This window comes from Bombina bombina, chromosome 11 (assembly GCF_027579735.1).
Source record: "Bombina bombina isolate aBomBom1 chromosome 11, aBomBom1.pri, whole genome shotgun sequence".
Lineage (NCBI taxonomy): Eukaryota > Metazoa > Chordata > Amphibia > Anura > Bombinatoridae > Bombina > Bombina bombina.
In genome coordinates this window covers 136,132,830-136,151,021 of record NC_069509.1, presented here as the reverse complement: position 1 = coordinate 136,151,021, position 18,192 = coordinate 136,132,830, and the positions used below count along the sequence as shown (strand labels likewise).

At 40.2% G+C, this 18,192-nt stretch overlaps 1 protein-coding gene across 1 annotated transcript in view; it reads right to left on the bottom strand.

Moving 5' to 3' along the window:
- The window catches only part of USP31 (ubiquitin specific peptidase 31), a 118,137-nt gene that overhangs the window by 65,724 nt on the left and 34,221 nt on the right, over positions 1-18,192 (bottom strand). The window contains exons 7-8 of the mRNA XM_053694398.1: positions 5,939-6,107; positions 4,820-4,931 (exon numbers count right to left, since the gene is read on the bottom strand). Of these exons, the coding sequence (XP_053550373.1) occupies positions 4,820-4,931; positions 5,939-6,107 (281 nt within the window). The remainder of the gene's footprint in view (positions 1-4,819; positions 4,932-5,938; positions 6,108-18,192) is intronic.

The following is an 18,192-nucleotide window of genomic DNA, read 5'->3' as shown; positions in this document are numbered from 1 at the left end:
TCAGGAACTGATAATGATCTGGATGAATCGGAATATGCAGATATGCATCCTGTAAATCTATTGTGGACATATAATTCCCTTGCTGAACAAAAGGCAAGATAGTCCTTACAGTTACCATCTTGAACGTTGGTATTCTTACATAACGATTCAATATTTTTAGATCCAGAACTGGTCTGAAGGAATTCTCCTTCTTTGGTACAATGAAGAGATTTGAATAAAACCCCATCCCCTGTTCCGGAACTGGAACTGGCATAATTACTCCAGTCAACTCTAGATCTGAAACACATTTCAGAAATGCTTGAGCTTTTACTGGATTTACTGGGACACGGGAAAGAAAAAATCTCTTTGCAGGAGGTCTCATCTTGAAACCAATTCTGTACCCTTCTGAAACAATGCTCTGAATCCAAAGATTGTGAACAGAATTGATACAAATTTCCTTGAAAAAACGTAACCTGCCCCCTACCAGCTGAGCTGGAATGAGGGCCGCACCTTCATGTGGACTTAGAAGCAGGCTTTGCCTTTCTAGCTGGCTTGGATTTATTCCATACTGGAGATGGTTTCCAAACTGAAACTGCTCCTGAGGATGAAGGATCAGGCTTTTGTTCTTTGTTGAAACGAAAGGAACGAAAACGATTATTAGCCCTGCTTTTACCTTTAGATTTTTTATCCTGTGGTAAAAAAAGTTCCTTTCCCACCAGTAACAGTTGAAATAATGGAATCCAACTGAGAACCAAATAATTTGTTACCCTGGAAAGAAATGGAAAGTAAAGTTGATTTAGAAGCCATATCAGCATTCCAAGTTTTAAGCCATAAAGCTCTTCTAGCTAAAATAGCTAGAGACATAAACCTGACATCAACTCTGATAATATCAAAAATGGCATCACAGATAAAATTATTAGCATGCTGTAGAAGAATAATAATATCATGAGAATCATGATGTGTTACTTGTTGCGCTAAAGTTTCCAACCAGAAAGTTGAAGCTGCAGCAACATCAGCCAAAGATATAGCAGGTCTAAGAAGATTACCTGAACACAGATAAGCTTTTCTTAGAAAGGATTCAATTTTCCTATCTAAAGGATCCTTAAACGAAGTACCATCTGACGTAGGAATAGTAGTACGTTTAGCAAGGGTAGAAATAGCCCCATCAACTTTAGGGATTTTGTCCCAAAATTCTAATCTGTCAGACGGCACAGGATATAATCGCTTAAAACGTTTAGAAGGAGTAAATGAATTTACCCAATTTATCCCATTCTTTGGAAATTACTGCAGAAATAGCATTAGGAACAGGAAAAACTTCTGGAATAACCACAGGAGCTTTAAATACCTTATCCAAACGTTTAGAATTAGTATCAAGAGGACCAGAATCCTCTATTTCTAAAGCAATTAGTACTTCTTTAAGTAAAGAACGAATAAATTCCATTTTAAATAAATATGAAGATTTATCAGCATCAACCTCTGAGACAGAATCCTCTGAACCAGAAGAGTCATCAGAATCAGAATGATGATGTTCATTTAAAAATTCATCTGTAGGGAGAGAAGTTTTAAAATATTTTTTACGTTTACTAGAAGGAGAAATAACAGACATAGCCTTCTTTATGGATTCAGAAACAAAATCAGGAACATTCTGCACCTTAGATGTTGAAGGAACTGCAACAGGCAATGGTACTTTACTAAAGGAAATATTATCTGCTTTAACAAGTTTGTCATGACAATCAATACAAACAACAGCTGGAGGAATAGCTACCAAAAGTATACAGCAGATACACTTAGCTTTGGTAGATCCAGCACTAGACAGCGATTTTCCTGTAGTATCTTCTGACTCAGATGCAACGTGAGACATCTTGCAATATGTAAGAGAAAAAACAACATATATATAAAGCAAAATTGATCAAATTCCTTAAATGACAGTTTCAGGAATGGGAAAAAATGCCAAAGAACAAGCTTCTAGCAACCAGAAGCAATGAAAAATGAGACTTAAATAATGTGGAGACAAAAGCGACGCCCATATTTTTCGCGCCAATAAGACGCCCACATTATTAGGCGCCTAAATGCTTTTTGGCGCCAAAATGACGCCACATCCGGAACGCCGACATTTTTGGCGCAAAATAACGTCAAAAAATGACGCAACTTCCGGCGACACGTATGACGCCGGAAACGAATTTTTTGCGCCAAAAAAGTCCGCGCCAAGAATGACGCAATAAAATGAAGCATTTTCAGCCCCCGCGAGCCTAACAGCCCACAGGGAAGAGTCAAATTTTTGAAGGTAAGAAAAAATGATTAAATCAAATGCATTATCCCAAATATGAAACTGACTGTCTGAAAATAAGGAAAGTTGAACATTCTGAGTCAAGGCAAATAAATGTTTGAATACATATATTTAGAACTTTATAAACAAAGTGCCCAACCATAGCTTAGAGTGTCACAGAAAATAAGATTTACTTACCCCAGGACACTCATCTACATGTTTGTAGAAAGCCAAACCAGTACTGAAACGAGAATCAGCAGAGGTAATGGTATATATAAGAGTATATCGTCGATCTGAAAAGGGAGGTAAGAGATGAATCTCTACGACCGATAACAGAGAACCTATGAAATAGACCCCGTAGAAGGAGATCACTGCATTCAAATAGGCAATACTCTCCTCACATCCCTCTGACATTCACTGCACGCTGAGAGGAAAACCGGGCTCCAACTTGCTGCGGAGCGCATATCAACGTAGAATCTAGCACAAACTTACTTCACCACCTCCATCGGAGGCAAAGTTTGTAAAACTGAATTGTGGGTGTGGTGAGGGGTGTATTTATAGGCATTTTGAGGTTTGGGAAACTTTGCCCCTCCTGGTAGGAATGTATATCCCATACGTCACTAGCTCATGGACTCTTGCTAATTACATGAAAGAAATGTCAATTTTGATGAATTAAAGTGCCCTTGTTTTTAATAGGATTATTAAAAACCGGGCACTAATTCGTCAAAATTTACCTTCACTTTAAAGGGACGGTAAAGTCACAATTACACAATGATTTAGACAAAGCATTATTATTATTTAATTTGCTTCCTTCTCTTGTTATCCTTTGCTGAAAGGTTTATCTATGTTCCAGCTGCAGATTGGTGGCTGTATATATATCTCAATTGTCATTGGCTCACCCATGTGTTCAGTTAGAAACCAGTAGTGCATTGCTGCTCCTTCAATAAATGATACCAAGAGAATGAAAAAAATGTGATAATTGAAGTAAACTGGAAAGAAGTTTAAAATTGTATGTTCTACCGAAATCATGAAAGAAAAATTTCGTTTTTTGTGTCCCTTTAAGACAACTAGTCACTTGAACTAAGGGCGTAGACAACACCTGAAAAACACCACAAGACCATTATGCCTCCTCCACTAATATTCACTGTAGGCACTATGCGTTCTTCGCCTGGCATCTGCCAGACCCAGATTCTTCAATCAGATTGCCAGATAGTGAGGTACGTTTCATCGTCCCAGATAACATATTTCCAGAGTCCAGTGACAACGCATTTTTACACCACTCAGCTGACGCTTGGCATTGCGCACATATATCTGAGGCATGTGTACAGTTGCTCGGCCATGGAAACCAATTTCATGAAGCGCCCAACGCACAGTTCTTGTGCTGATGTTGCTTCCGGAGGCAGTTTGGAACTCTGTAGCGAGTGATGCAACAGATCATTTTTACGAGCTACACACTTCAGCACTCCGGCAGCCCTGCGCTCTGAGTTTGCATGGTTGTTACTCCTAGACTCTTCAAACTTACAATAATAGCATTTACAGTCGACCAAGACGAATCCAGAAGGGCAGAAATATTACAAACTAACTTTAAGCAAAGATGACATCGTATTACAGCTCTTCAGCACAACTCATTGTACTGCCAATGGAGATGTCATGACTATGTAGTGCGCTTTATCTACCTGCGGCACACATGGGTGTGACAGAAACACCTGAACAGAATAATTAGTAGAGGTGTCCACATACATAGTGTTTCCTATCTAGCACGTATTTACTGTTTAATCTTCCTTTAAGGGAAATAAACTCAAAATGTTTAAACTCCTAATAAAATGCTTAAATTAAAACAAAGCATATAGTGTACACTCCCTTCAAAGAGACATACCTCATAATTGAAAGGCTATTCTAAAGTACAAAATAATGCTTCTATATTATTAGAGGACTTTATTTTTAAACAAAATGTCCTCTTCTTAATGTTGCACCAGTTTTGTTTATGAACTGTGAGCCAATCACGAGCAGCGTACATACATACTCTCCAATCACTGGCATTATCTTCATCTATTGAAATACACGTGTGACTTTGCATGTATACTTCTTAGTTGGGGTCAAACACATAGCAAGAAAATGGAATTCACTTAAAAATAATATAAGCACTAAATGCCATTTTAATAATGCTGGAGTTTGTCTGACTCTCAAACACCCGACAAAGTGATTGCTTAGAGGGGGATAATTTAAAAATGATATGAATAGCAACAGCAAAACCCTGCAAATTGTGCAAACAAATTACAGTTTTAAATGTAGTGTTTACATAAACTATGTTTAATACAAAGATTGTGATAAGTGCATAATACTTAAAACCTAGGACAGTGTATCCTACATATATATTGCATATTTGGCTTTATTTATTATTTGCACTTAATCACATTTTTTGTATTATTTTAAACAGTTTGTGATCGACACATCTTATGTTACACTTCTGTACCAACTACATTTAAAACGACTTATCTTTTAACCAATAAATACAGACACCAGGATTGCTGTAATGTGACATACTTGGGCCAAAACTATCTACCTGGCACTAACCTGAACACATACAGAGGGGCGCAAGGAGTACTGCATCTTTTCCAAGATCTCTTTTTGCAGAATATCCCAAGTGACGTTCCTCTCCAAATGTAGAACAAATGGTTGTCCAAATCTAGAGAAGTGTACAAAACAGTTAAGGATCCAAGAGAAGTGTCTTTAGCTTTAAGTTTCCCTAGAACAAGGTTCTTCAAACCACGGGTTGGGATCCATTACTAGGTTGCAACACCATGTTTACTGGGTCGTGACTTGTGTGTGTTGTATAAGAGTGTGTGTGTTGTATAAGAGTGTGTGTATGGTGTGTGTGTTGTATAAGAGTGTGTGTATGGTATAAGTGTGTGTATGGTGTGTGTGTTGTATAAGAGTGTGTGTATGGTGTGTGTGTTGTATAAGAGTGTGTGTATGGTGTGTGTGTTGTATAAGAGTGTGTGTGTGGTGTATATTATATGAGAGTGTGTGGTATGTGTTGTATGTGAGGTATGAGCGTTTGGTGTGTGTGGTATGAGAGTGTTTGGTGTGTGTGTGTGCGGTATGAGTGTTTGGTGTGTGTGTGTGCGGTATGAGTGGTGTGTATGTGTGCGGTATGAGTGTTTGGTGTGTGTGTGTGCGGTATGAGTGTTTGGGGGGTGTGTGCGGTATGAGTGTTTGGGGGGTGTGTGCGGTATGAGAGTGTGTGTGCGGTATGAGAGTGTGTGTGTGGTGTGTGCTGAATGAGTTTGCTTGGGTGGTGTATGTGTTGTATGAGAGTGTTTGGTGTGGGTGTCTGCTGTATGTGAGTGAGTGTGTGTGTTGTATGAGAGTATATGTGGTGTGTGTTGTATGCGAGCGTGTGTTTTATACGAGTATGTGTGTGTGTTATTACCTTTCACAACACTTAAGTTTGACTATAATCAGGAATAAAGTATGCACACATTGTACTCCCTTCACCAAAAAAATGCAGCTATCTCGTATATTATTTCAGAAATTTTCAGACCAAGCATAAAAATAGGGTTGTGAAGGTATGTGGTATTGTGGCACCGGGTCATGGAAAAAAAGTTTGAAGAACCCTGCCCTAGAATATTCATGGTTTTGGTTTCCTCTTTATGGATGGATTATATTAGTGAATTCAGCCGATACATTTACCTCCTGCCATGCTGTCCGCTGTACGCTCTGTTACACACTAACAGCACAAGCCTGTCATTGCCTGGAGACCTGTTGGTGGAGAGCCGCACAGAGCCAGATGAGTAGAGGGAAGATCTATTGGAGTCCGTCCCATTCCTCATATAGTTCTGGTTGTTATTTACGCAGATGCCTGCAAGACAAGAGGGCCATGAAGTTAATACCAAACTGGCACAAAGGAAGTGATTGTGCTGCAGTTACCCGACGACATCCTATACTTTGTTTATATATATATTTTAAATGTAGCAAAAACATTTTTTTATGAGATTAAAGGTCCATAAAACCCATTTTTTCATGCATCAGATAGAGCATGCAATTTTAAACAACTTTCCTATTTACTTCTATTATCTAATTTGTTTCATTCTCTAGGTATCATTTGTTGAAACGGATACCTAGGTAGCCTCAGGAGCGGATGATTTGTGGCTGCACATATATGCCTCATGCTATTTGCTCATCCATGTTCATTGCTGCTTTTCAACAAAAGATATCAAGAGAATGAAGCAAATTAGAAATAAATTGGAAAGTTGTTAAACCCTTTGGCTGCTAAGCCATTTTCCCCACCTGTAAGCTAAGATGGTTTTGAGCTTTTTGTTGCAGTTCACATTTAAACACTTTTAGAAGTAAAGTTTGTGTGAATAATCTATACAAACTATATATTGTTTTTTTCAGCAGACCTAGCAGATTCTAAACATACCATTATTATGTGTATGTCTCAATAGGTTTTAAAAATAAAGCATAAAATATGAAAAAAAAAGTGTATTTTTTTACTCCACACTCAATAAAAATAAGTTTGTAATTTTATTTTTCTAGACTCCGTCATCAAAACCTGTGTTGCTAAATATTTGCAGTAGGTAACTGAAATAAGCAGAAATGTTTTTCTACTGTTTTACTGCCGACGAGTCAATTTGATAGACCTTAACAAAAAGCATCTTTAAATTTAATGTATTGTTGCCAGCAATTAAACCAGCTTCGGCTGCCTGGGAAGTTAAGATATGACAACAAAACTATATTTTTTAGAAACTACACCCCCAGCTGCATCAAATAAGGTCTCATTTGTATTTGTATCACAAATTTGAAGTGTACAACAAATAAGCAAATATTACACTTGTAAAAAATTAAATAAAAAAATTAAACAAAGCGACATGTTCATTTATATCTTACGCACTCCAAATTTGTGCCAGCAATACATGCAGCCCCTCATTTGATGCGCCAAGGGATGTACTTTCCAAAACTGTGTACCTTGTGTACTGTATCTTAAAACATCTGCTAAGCCATTTCCCACCTGTGTACTAAGCTGGTTTAGAACTTTGTGTTGCAGTTCACATTCACACACTTTTAGAAGTTGGTTTTGTGTGAATAACCTATACAAACTATATATTGGGGGTTTTCAGCAGAGACTGCAGATTCAAAATATATTATTATTATATGTGTATTTGTTATGTTTGAAAAATAAAGCAAAACATTAGAAAAAAGTGTATATTTTTAATCCTGACAATTAACTGTATGCAATTTTATTTTTGTAAACTCTTCTCATCAAAACCTGTGTGGCTAAATATTTGTAGTAGATAACCTTCCTGAGAAGGATAAGCAGCATTTGGGTCACCTGCATGCGTAGTAAGGCACGGTTGTAGGGAACGCGGCTCGTGAGAAACAGCATCCCCAGAGGCGGATGGCTCAGTGGACCCCTGATTCCCCGATCCCGAGGAACGGAGCAATCTAAAAAGGCATTAGGAACATAACTGATGGGCATGTATCACCCGGGTCAATTCATATTCTTCGCAAGTAGAAGAATCTGAATCAGAGACATCCGTCTCCAAAAAATCAGAATCCTCCATAACTGGGAATTGAAAGAATGGACCAATAAGAAAATATAAACGGCACCTTACACCTCCAATGGCTGGGGCACTCACCAACTCCTAGGACCTAGACACCAGTGAACCAGAATTTTTCTGTCGCCACACAGTCAGGAATGCGGAAATGGAGAGCAAAAACGTAACCACGCCCAGTCACAAGGTGTACCGTGCAGCCCATGAAGAAACGTGGCAAACCTTAAAGGCCGCGTCACTTGCCATAGGCCGTTATGTTCCGAAAAAGCCATGAGCCTAAGTATCCCTACACATTAGCAGACAGAATCACATAACAAACATGATTAAAGCCCCCCCTCTGTTCAATAACCCCCCTTAGGAGATATTAACCCTTGATTCCAAGATACAATAGGAGCCTGTTAAAGTTTTGCCCCAAAGGTTGTAGCCCCTCTCGGATAAACAGTTGTATTACAGTATGATGAAAGTAAAATGAAACGATCTTACCGGAATCTACGCCGTGGAACAGGAACAAGGCCCTTCAAGTGTGACAGATAGTAGCATCGCTTCTGACATGGACTTGAGAGAAGAAAGCAGGCAGCGAAACTCGTCAACGCTGACTGCTCGTAGAGCTTTTAACATGAGTCGGGATGGTTTCACAGAAAGACTCTCCCTGTATCTCCGGACTAACTTTCATCCAGGCTCTCACTGAGAGGCTGACAGGACTACTTAAAACTCCAGTCCCATTTCGAAGAGTACTACCCTCCATAAGAGACTATCGAAACTTCTGATACTTCTCTGCCAACCTCCTGGGACGAAAGGCAAAGAATGACTGGGGGATGGGGGAAGGATATTTAAGTCTTTGGCTGGGGTGTCTGCCTCCTCCTGGTGGCCAGGTTCTGAATTCCCAAAAGTAATAAATGCAGCTGTGGACTCATTCCGTTTATGAAGAAAATACTATTAAAAATGGGGGCACTTTCATTCATGAAAGTTTACTATGAGGCCATTCTTTTAAAATACTTACCTTTTATTCCTAGCAAGCGTGGAAAACTGGAGCAGCGATTCCCCTGCCTCCAGGTCGTCTCTTCTTACGCCAGAAATGACGAATTCCGCTTCCTCCAATAATGGCTTCCCCCCCAGAGCAAACATTGCCTGAGGCAACGCCGTGATTGGAAGAAGCCGGATTCGTCATTTCTGAAGAAGAGACGTCCTGTGGGCAGAGGAATCGCTGCTCCAGTGTTCTACGCTTGCTAGGAATAAAATGTAAGTATATAAAAAAAAAAAAAGTACCCTTGTTTCTAATAGTATTTTTAAAAACAGGGCTTTCATTCGTGAAAGTTGACATTCACTTTAAGATATGGCAACTAAACTATACATTTTTAGAAACTACACTCCCAGGTCTATCAGATGAGGGTTTATTTGTATTTATAGCTCAAAACTGGAGTATGTAACAAATAAGCAAATATTGCACTTGTTTAAGAAACAAAAAGTTTTCTGAGCAAAGTGTTTAGTTATATATTGTGCACTCCAATTTTGTACTATATATACACATGTAGCCCTTATTTGATGCCCCAAGGGGTGTACTTTCCAAAAAAGTAAATTTATGCTTACCTGATAAATTGATTTCTTCTACGATACAACAAGTCCACTGATTCATCCTTTACTTGTGGGATATTATCCTCCTGCTAACAGGAAGTGGCAAAGAGCACCACAGCAGAGCTGTCTATATAGCTCCTCCCTTAGCTCCACCCCCCAGTCATTTGACCGAAGGTACAGGAAGAAAAAGGAGAAACTAAAAGGTGCAGAGGTGACTGAAGTTTTGAATCAAAAAAATATAATCTGTCTAAAATTGACAGGGCGGGCCGTGGACTCGTCGTATCAGAAGAAATCAATTTATCAGGTAAGCATAAATTTACTTTTCTTCTATAAGATACGACGAGTCCACGGATTCATCCTTTACTTGTGGGATACAATACCAAAGCTACAGGACACGGATGAACGGGAGGGACAAGACAGATGGCTAAACAGAAGGAACCACTGCCTAAAGAACTTTTCTCCCAAAAATAGCCTCCGAAGAAGCAAAAGTATCAAATTTGGAAAATTTGGAAAAAGTATGAAGTGAAGACCAAGTCGCAGCCTTACAAATCTGTTCAACAGAAGCATCATTTTTAAAAGCCCATGTGGAAGCCACCGCTCTAGTAGAGTGAGCTGTAATTCTTTCAGGATACTGCTGTCCAGCAGTCTCGTATGCCAAACGGATGATGCTTTTCAGCCAAAAAGAAAGAGAGGTAGCCGTAGCTTTTTGACCTCTACGTTTTCCAGAATAGACAACAAACAGAGAAGATGTTTGACGGAAATCTTTGGTCGCTTGCAAGTAAAACTTCAAGGCACGAACCACGTCCAAATTGTGCAAAAGACGCTCCTTCTTAGAGGAAGGATTAGGACACAGGGAAGGAACAACAATTTCTTGATTAATATTCTTATTAGTAACAACCTTAGGAAGGAATCCAGGTTTGGTACGCAAAACCACCTTATCAGCATGAAAAACAAGGTAAGGCGAGTCGCATTGCAATGCAGATAGTTCAGAAACTCTTCAAGACGAAGAGATAGCAACTAAAAACAGAACTTTCCAAGATAGAAGCTTAATATCTATGGAATGCATAGGTTCAAACGGAACCCCTTGAAGAACTTTAAGACTAAATTCAAACTCCATGACGGAGCAGCAGGTTTAAACACAGGCTTGATTCTAACTAAAGCCTGACAGAACGAGTGAACGTCTGGAACATCTGTCAGACGCTTGTGCAGTAAAATTGACGCAGACATCTGTCCCTTTAAGGAACTAGCTGATAACCCCTTCTCCAATCCTTCTTGGAGAAAGGACAAAATCTTAGGAATCCTGCTCTTACTCCATGAGTAGCCTTTGGATTTGCACCAATAAAGATATTTACGCCATATCTTATGATAAATTTTCCTAGTTACAGGCTTTCGAGCCTGAATCAAGGTATCTATGACCGACTCAGAGAATCCCCGCTTGGATAAAATCAAGCGTTCAATCTCCATTCAGTCAGCCGCAGAGAAACTAGATTTGGATGTTGGAACAGACCCTGAATGAGGTCCTGTCTCAGTGGCAGAGATGACATGTCCACCAGATCTGCATACCAAGTCCTGCGTGGCCATGCAGGTGCTATCAAAATCACTGACGCTCTCTCCTGTTTGATTCTGGCGATCAGACGAGGAAGGAGAGGGAATGGTGGAAACACATAAGCCAGGTTGAACGACCAAGGTACTGCTAGAGCATCTATCAGTACTGCCTGAGGATCCCTTGATCTGGACCCGTAACAAGGAAGTTTGGCATTCTGACGAGATGCCATCAGATCCAATTCTGGTGTGCCCCATTGATTAATCAATTGTGCAAACACCTCCGGATGAAGTTCCCACTCCCCCGGATGAAAAATCTGACGACTTAGAAAATCCGCTTCCCAGTTCTCCACTCCTGGGATATAGATTGCTGATTGATGGCAAGAGTGAGCCTCTGCCCATTGTTTTGGAAACCTCTATCATCGCTAGAGAACTCTTTGTTCCCCCCCTGATGATTGATATATGCTACAGTCGTGATATTGTCCGACTGGAATCTTATGAATCTGGCCAAAGCCAGCTGAGGCCACGTCTGAAGCGCATTGAATATCGCTCTAAGTTCTAGAATATTTATCGGGAGGAGAGTCTCCTCCTGAGTTCACATACCCTGTGCTTTCAGGGAATTCCAGACTGCACACCAGCCCAATAGGCTGCCGTCTGTTGTCACTATGACCCATGCTGGCCTGCGGAAACACATTCCCTGGGACAGATGATCCTGTGACAACCACCAAAGAAGAGAGTCTCTGGTCTCTTGTTTCAGACTTATCTGAGGAGATAAATTTGCATAATCCCCATTCCACTGATTGAGCATGCATAGTTGCAGTGGTCTGAGATGCAAGCCAGCAAATTGAACTATGTCCATTGCCGCTACCATTAATCTGATTACCTCCATACACTGAGCCACAGACGGCCGAAGAATGGAATGAAGAGTTCAGCGGGTGGTTAAAATCTTTGATTTCCTGACTTCCGTCAGAAAAATTTTCATCTCTACCGAATCTATCAGAGTTCCCAGGAATGGAACTCTTGTGAGAGGGATAAGTGAACTCTTTTTTTACGTTCACCTTCCACCCGTGAGATCTTAGAAAAGCCAACACGATGTCCGTGTGAGATTTGGCTAGTTGGTAAGTTGACGCCTGAATTAAGATATCGTCTAGATAAGGCGCCACTGCTATGCCCCGCGGCCTTAGAACCGCCAGAAGGAACCCTAGCACCTTTGTGAAAATTCTGGGAGCTGTGGCCAACCAACAAACTGGTAATGCTTGTCCAGAAAAGTGAACCTGAGGAACTGGTGATGATCTTTGTGGATAGGGATGTGCAGATACGCATCCTTTAAATCCACGGTGGTCATATATTGACCCTCCTGGATCATTGGTAAAATAGTCCGAATGGTCTCCATCTTGAAGGATGGGACTCTGAGGAATTTGTTTAGGATCTTGAGATCTAAAATTGGTCTGAAGATTCCCTCTTTTTTGGGAACCACAAACAGATTAGAGTAGAACCCCTGCCCCTGTTCTGTTTTCAGAACTGGGCAGATCACTCCCATGGTATGTAGGTCTTCTACACAGCGTAAGAACGACTCTCTTTTTATCTGGTTTACAGACAATCGAGAAAGATGGAATCTCCCCCTTGGAGGAGAATCCTTGAAATCTAGAAGATACCCCTGGGTCACGATTTCTAAAGCCCAGGAGTTCTGAACGTCTCTTGCCCAAGCCTGAGCAAAGAGAGAAAGTCTGCCCCCTATTAGATCCGGTCCCGGATCAGGGGCTGCCCCTTCATGCTGTCTTGGTGGCAGCAGCGGGCTTCTTGACCTGTTTACCCTTGTTCCAAGTTTGGTTAGGTCTCCAGACTGACTTGGATTGAGCAAAATTCTCCTCCTGCTTTGCAGCAGGGGAAGAGGTAGAGGGACCACCTTTGAAATTTCGAAAGGAACGAAAATTATTTTGTTTGGTCCTCATCTTATTTGTCTTATCCTGAGAAAGAGCATGGCCTTTTCCACCAGTGATGTCTGAAATGATCTCTTTCAGTTCAGGGCCAAATAGGGTCTTACCCTTGAAAGGGATGGCTAAAAGCTTAGATTTTGATGATACGTCAGCAGACCAGGACTTAAGCCATAACGCTCTACGCGCTAAAATGGCAAAACCTGAATTCTTTGCCGCTAATTTAGCCAGTTGAAAAGCGGCATCTGTAATGAAAAAATTAGCTATCTTAAGAGCCCTAATTCTATCCAGAATATCATCTAATGGGGTCTCAACCTGAAGAGCCTCCTCTAGAGCCTCGAACCAAAACGCAGCTGCAGTAGTTACAGGAACAATGCACGCTATAGGTTGCAGAAGAAAACCCTGATGAATAAATATTTTCTTTAGAAGACCCTCTAATTTTTTTATCCATAGGATCTTTGAAAGCACAACTGTCCTCAATAGGTATAGTTGTACGCTTAGCCAGGGTAGAAATAGCTTCCTCAACCTTAGGGACCGTCTGCCACGAATCCCGAATGGTGTCTGATATGGGAAGCATTTTATTAAAAGTAGGAGGGGGATAAAAGGGAATACCTGGTCTATCCCACTCCTTTGTAACAATGTCCGAAATCCTCTTAGGGACCGGAAAAACATTAGTGTAAGTAGGAACCTCTAGATATCTATCCATTTTACACAATTTCTCTGGTGGAACTACAATAGGGTCACAATCATCCAGAGTCGCTAAAATCTCCCTAAGCAACAGGCGGAGGTGCTCTAGCTTAAATTTAAAAGCCGTCATATCTGAATCTGTCTGAGGGAACATCTTTCCTGAATCAGAAATCTCTCCCTCAGACAGCAAATCCCTCACCCCCAACTCAGAACATTGTGAGGGTACATGGGAGATGGCTAATAAAGCGTCAGAGGGCTCAGCATTTACTCTCACACTGGACCTACTGCGCTTCCCCTGCAACCCAGGCAGCTTAGATAATACCTCTGTGAGGGTAGTATTCATAACTGCGGCCATATCTTGCAGGGTGAAAGAATTAGACGCACTAGAAGTAATTGGCGTCGCTTGTGCGGGCATTAATGGTTGTGACACTTGGGGAGAATTAGATGGCATAACCTGATTCCCTTCTGACTGAGAATCATCCTGCGACATACTTTTATCATCTAAAATATGTTCTTTGCAATTAATTGCCCTTTCAGTGCATGAGGGACACATTTTAAGTGGGGGTTCCACAATGGCTTCCAAACACATTGAACATTGGCTTTCCTAAATGTCAGACATGTTAAACAGGCTAGTAATGACACAAACAGGCTTGAAAACACATTATTTAGTGAAAAAAATAACAATCTTAAAAAACGGTACTGCGCCTTTAAGAGAAAAAAGCATACACGTTCTGAAAAACAGCTTAAAAATAATCAAATCGTTTAAATTTTTTGCATGAATATTCAAAATATGCAGCTAAGATTGCCCAAAAAGGAAAGGAACAGTTAACCCTTTACAGTGAAAAAACGGATAATTAATAAAGCCTAAATCCGGAAAAAACACCCCCTGCACCTCGCCACAGTCCTGCTGTGGCGCCTACCTGCCCTCAGGGATTGGAAAAACGGGGTTAAAGCTTCGATTTAGCCCAACACTTCCACAAGGGCCCACCGGAGTTGGAGCTTGCTGCTTGCTCTGTAAATACAAATGCGCAACTGAGGCGCAAAAATAGGCTCTGCCCATCTCACGCTATGTTTTGCAGCCCAAATGAACCGCACCAGAGCGGTCTGAAACTAGTCATGTGGGTTCTTTAACCCAAAAAAAGAAGCCAAGTGTACCCTCCAATAAAGCCTCAAAAACGTTACTACCAAAAACGTTATCAGCACTCCCAGTTCAATAAACGTTTGCCCACAAACAATCAAACTCTGTGTCAATCATTTTTTATGAGCCCCTATATGCAAGCTTAGTAATACCCCTCTTCTCTTAGGATTACTGCTTACCCATACCCTCATGGGGATACTGTCAGCCATTCTGAAATACCACAGTCTCTCCAGAAGAAATGACTGAACATACCTCACTGCTATATAGCATGAAAACGTTCCTCACACTGAAGTTTCTTGTACTCCTCAGCCATTCTGTGGGAAATGTACTGGATCTTAGTGACAAATGCTAAGATCATCAGCCTCCAGGCAAAAGTCTTCATCCATCTGCTGCCTGAGAGTAAATAGTACACACCGGTACCATTTAAAATAAAAAACTCTTGCTTGAAGAAAATAAAAACTAACATTTTATCACCTCTTTCCCTTTACCCTTCCTAGTACTTAGAGTAGGCAAAGAGAATGACTGGGGGTGGAGCTAAGGGAGGAGCTATATAGACAGCTCTGTTGTGGTGCTCTTTGCCACTTCCTGTTAGCAGGAGGATAATATCCCACAAGTAAAGGATGAATCCGTGGCCTCGTCGTATCTTATAGAAGAAATGTGCACTTTATTTACTGTATCTTAACTTTCCAGGTGGCTACAGCTGTCTAATTGCAGACATCACCTCTAAAAATTAAAAGACAATTATTTTAGACTTTTTTAGGCAATTAAACAGCTCTAGCCACATGGGAAGTTAAAAAGGGTACATAAAAGTACACATTTGTATAAAGTACACCCCTTTGGGCATCAAATGAAGGGCTACATGTATATCTAGCACAAAAGTGGAGTGCGTAAAAATTAACGGAATATGGTGCTTTGATTAGAAAATATTTTTTTCTTAGTAAAGTGATATGTTCAGCTATTTCTTACGCACTCAAATTTTGCGCTATATATACACATGCAGCCCCTTATTTCATGGGCCAAGGGGTGTACTTTCCAAAAATGTGCACCAGGGAAAAAGCCGCTGTCAGAATCTTCTCTAGCGTCATCCGAGAAGGAAACAAAGTCGGAGTTCATAAGAAACTCAGCTGCTTCCTCGTCACTCATTGGACATAATTCTCTTTACAAAGCAAATAGATATTTTGAAAGAAAGTATGCTGCTAGAAAATATATATAGTTTTTATTGCAAAAAAACATAATTTATGCTTACCTGATAAATGTATTTCTCTTGTAGTGTATCCAGTCCACGGATCATCCATTACTTGTGGGATATTCTCCTTCCCAACAGAAGTTGCAAGAGGATCACCCACAGCAGAGCTGCTATATAGCTCCTCCCCTCACTGCCATATCCAGTCATTCGACCAAAACAAGCCGAGAAAAGGAGAAACCATAGGGTGCAGTGGTGACTGTAGTTTAATTAAAATATAGACCTGCCTGAAAAGGACAGGGCGGGCCGTGGACTGGATACACTACAAGAGAAATAAATTTATCAGGTAAGCATAAATTATGTTTTCTCTTAAGTGTATCCAGTCCACGGATCATCCATTACTTGTGGGATACCAATACCAAAGCTAAAGTACACGGATGATGGGAGGGACAAGGCAGGAACTTAAACGGAAGGAACCACTGCCTGTAGAACCTCTCTCCCAAAAACAGCCTCCGAAGAAGCAAAAGTATCAAATTTGGAAAATTTGGAAAAAGTATGAAGGGAAGACCAAGTTGCAGCCTTGCAAATCTGTTCAACAGAGGCCTAATTTTTAAAGGCCCAGGTGGAGGCATAACTTCCCCCTCGACAGACCCCTCTGGTGACAATTCTTTTGTAGATAAAGACTGATCTTTACTGTTTAAGGTGAAATCAATACATTTAGTACACATTCTCCTATGGGGCTCCACCATGGCTTTTAAACATAATGAACAAGTATCCTCTGTTTCAGACATGTTTTACAGACTAGCAATGAGACTAGCAAGCTTGGAAAACACTTTAAAGCAAGTTAACAAGCAATATAAAAAACGTTACTGTGCCTTTAAGAGAAACAAATTTTGACAAAATTTGAAATAACAGTGAAAAAAGGCAGTTACACTAACAAAATGTTTACAGTGTATGTAACAAGTCAGCAGAGCATTGCACCCACTTGCAAATGGATGATTAACCCCTTAATAACAAAAACAGAATAATAAATGACAAAAACGTTTTTTAAACACAGTCACAACAACTGCCACAGTCTACTGTGATTGTTACCCTCCTCAAACACGACTTTGAAGCATTTTGAGCCCTTCAGAGATGTCCTGTATCATGCAGAGGGAAGCTGAATGTCTCTGTCAGTATTTTTAGCTGCACAGAAAAGCACTAAAATAGGCCCTTCCCACTCATATTGCAACAGTGGAAAGCTTCAGGAAACTGTTTCTAGGCAAAAATCAAGCCAGCCATGTGGAAAAAAACTAGGCCCCAATAAGTTTTGTCACCAAACATATATAAAAACGATTAACATGCCAGCAAACGTTTTATATTACTTTTTTATAAGAGTATGCATCTCTATTAATAAGCCTGATACCAGTAGCTATCACTGCATTTAAGGCTTTACTTACATTAATCCGGTATAAGCAGCATTTTCTAGCAAATTCCATCCCTAGAAAAATATTAACTGCACATACCTTATTGCAGGAAAACCTGCACGCCATTCCCCCTCTGAAGTTACCACACTCCTCAGAATATGTGAGAACGGCAGTGGATCTTAGTTACTTCTGCTAAGATCATAGAAATCACAGGCAGATTCTTCTTCTAATGCTGCCTGAGATGAAACAGTACACTCCGGTACCATTTAAAAATAACAAACTTTTGATTGAAGTTAAAAAAAACTAACTATAATACACCACTCTCCTCTTACTGCGTCCATCTTTGTTGAGAGTTGCAAGAGAATGACTGGATATAGCAGTGAGGGGGGGAGCTATATAGCAGCTCTGCTGTGGGTGATCCTCTTGCAACTTCCTGTTGGGAAGGAGAATATCCCACAAGTAATGGATGATCCGTGGACTGGATACACTTAAGAGAAATAAGCTTCTTTGCAGTAAAAATACAGGGGTTTTGAAAGACAGTTTTGAAAGACAGTAAGCGCTGCACAAAGAGGGTTTTTGAACACCTTCCCAGGGCTCTAAAAGACTGATTATAAAAAATATATATATATTTTTTTTTTTTTTAAATAAAAGCATCTCTCTAACATTGATTAATTTGTTTTCACATGATCCAGGTGTTCATGTGATTACAAATATTATATCGGTATCCGTATACTAAGGGAATGTAATTTTCCTTAGTTAGGTGATTACTCGGGTAAAGCTGGTTACCACGGTGATCATTTAGTTAATATACTTAAATTGCTAACTTTTTTTAAAACAGGGACTAATTTATTTTAGGGTAATCTATTTTGGGGGTCTCTAGGCAATTTTGATCTTTATGTGCCTTTAGAGACCCCCTTATTTTTTAAATAA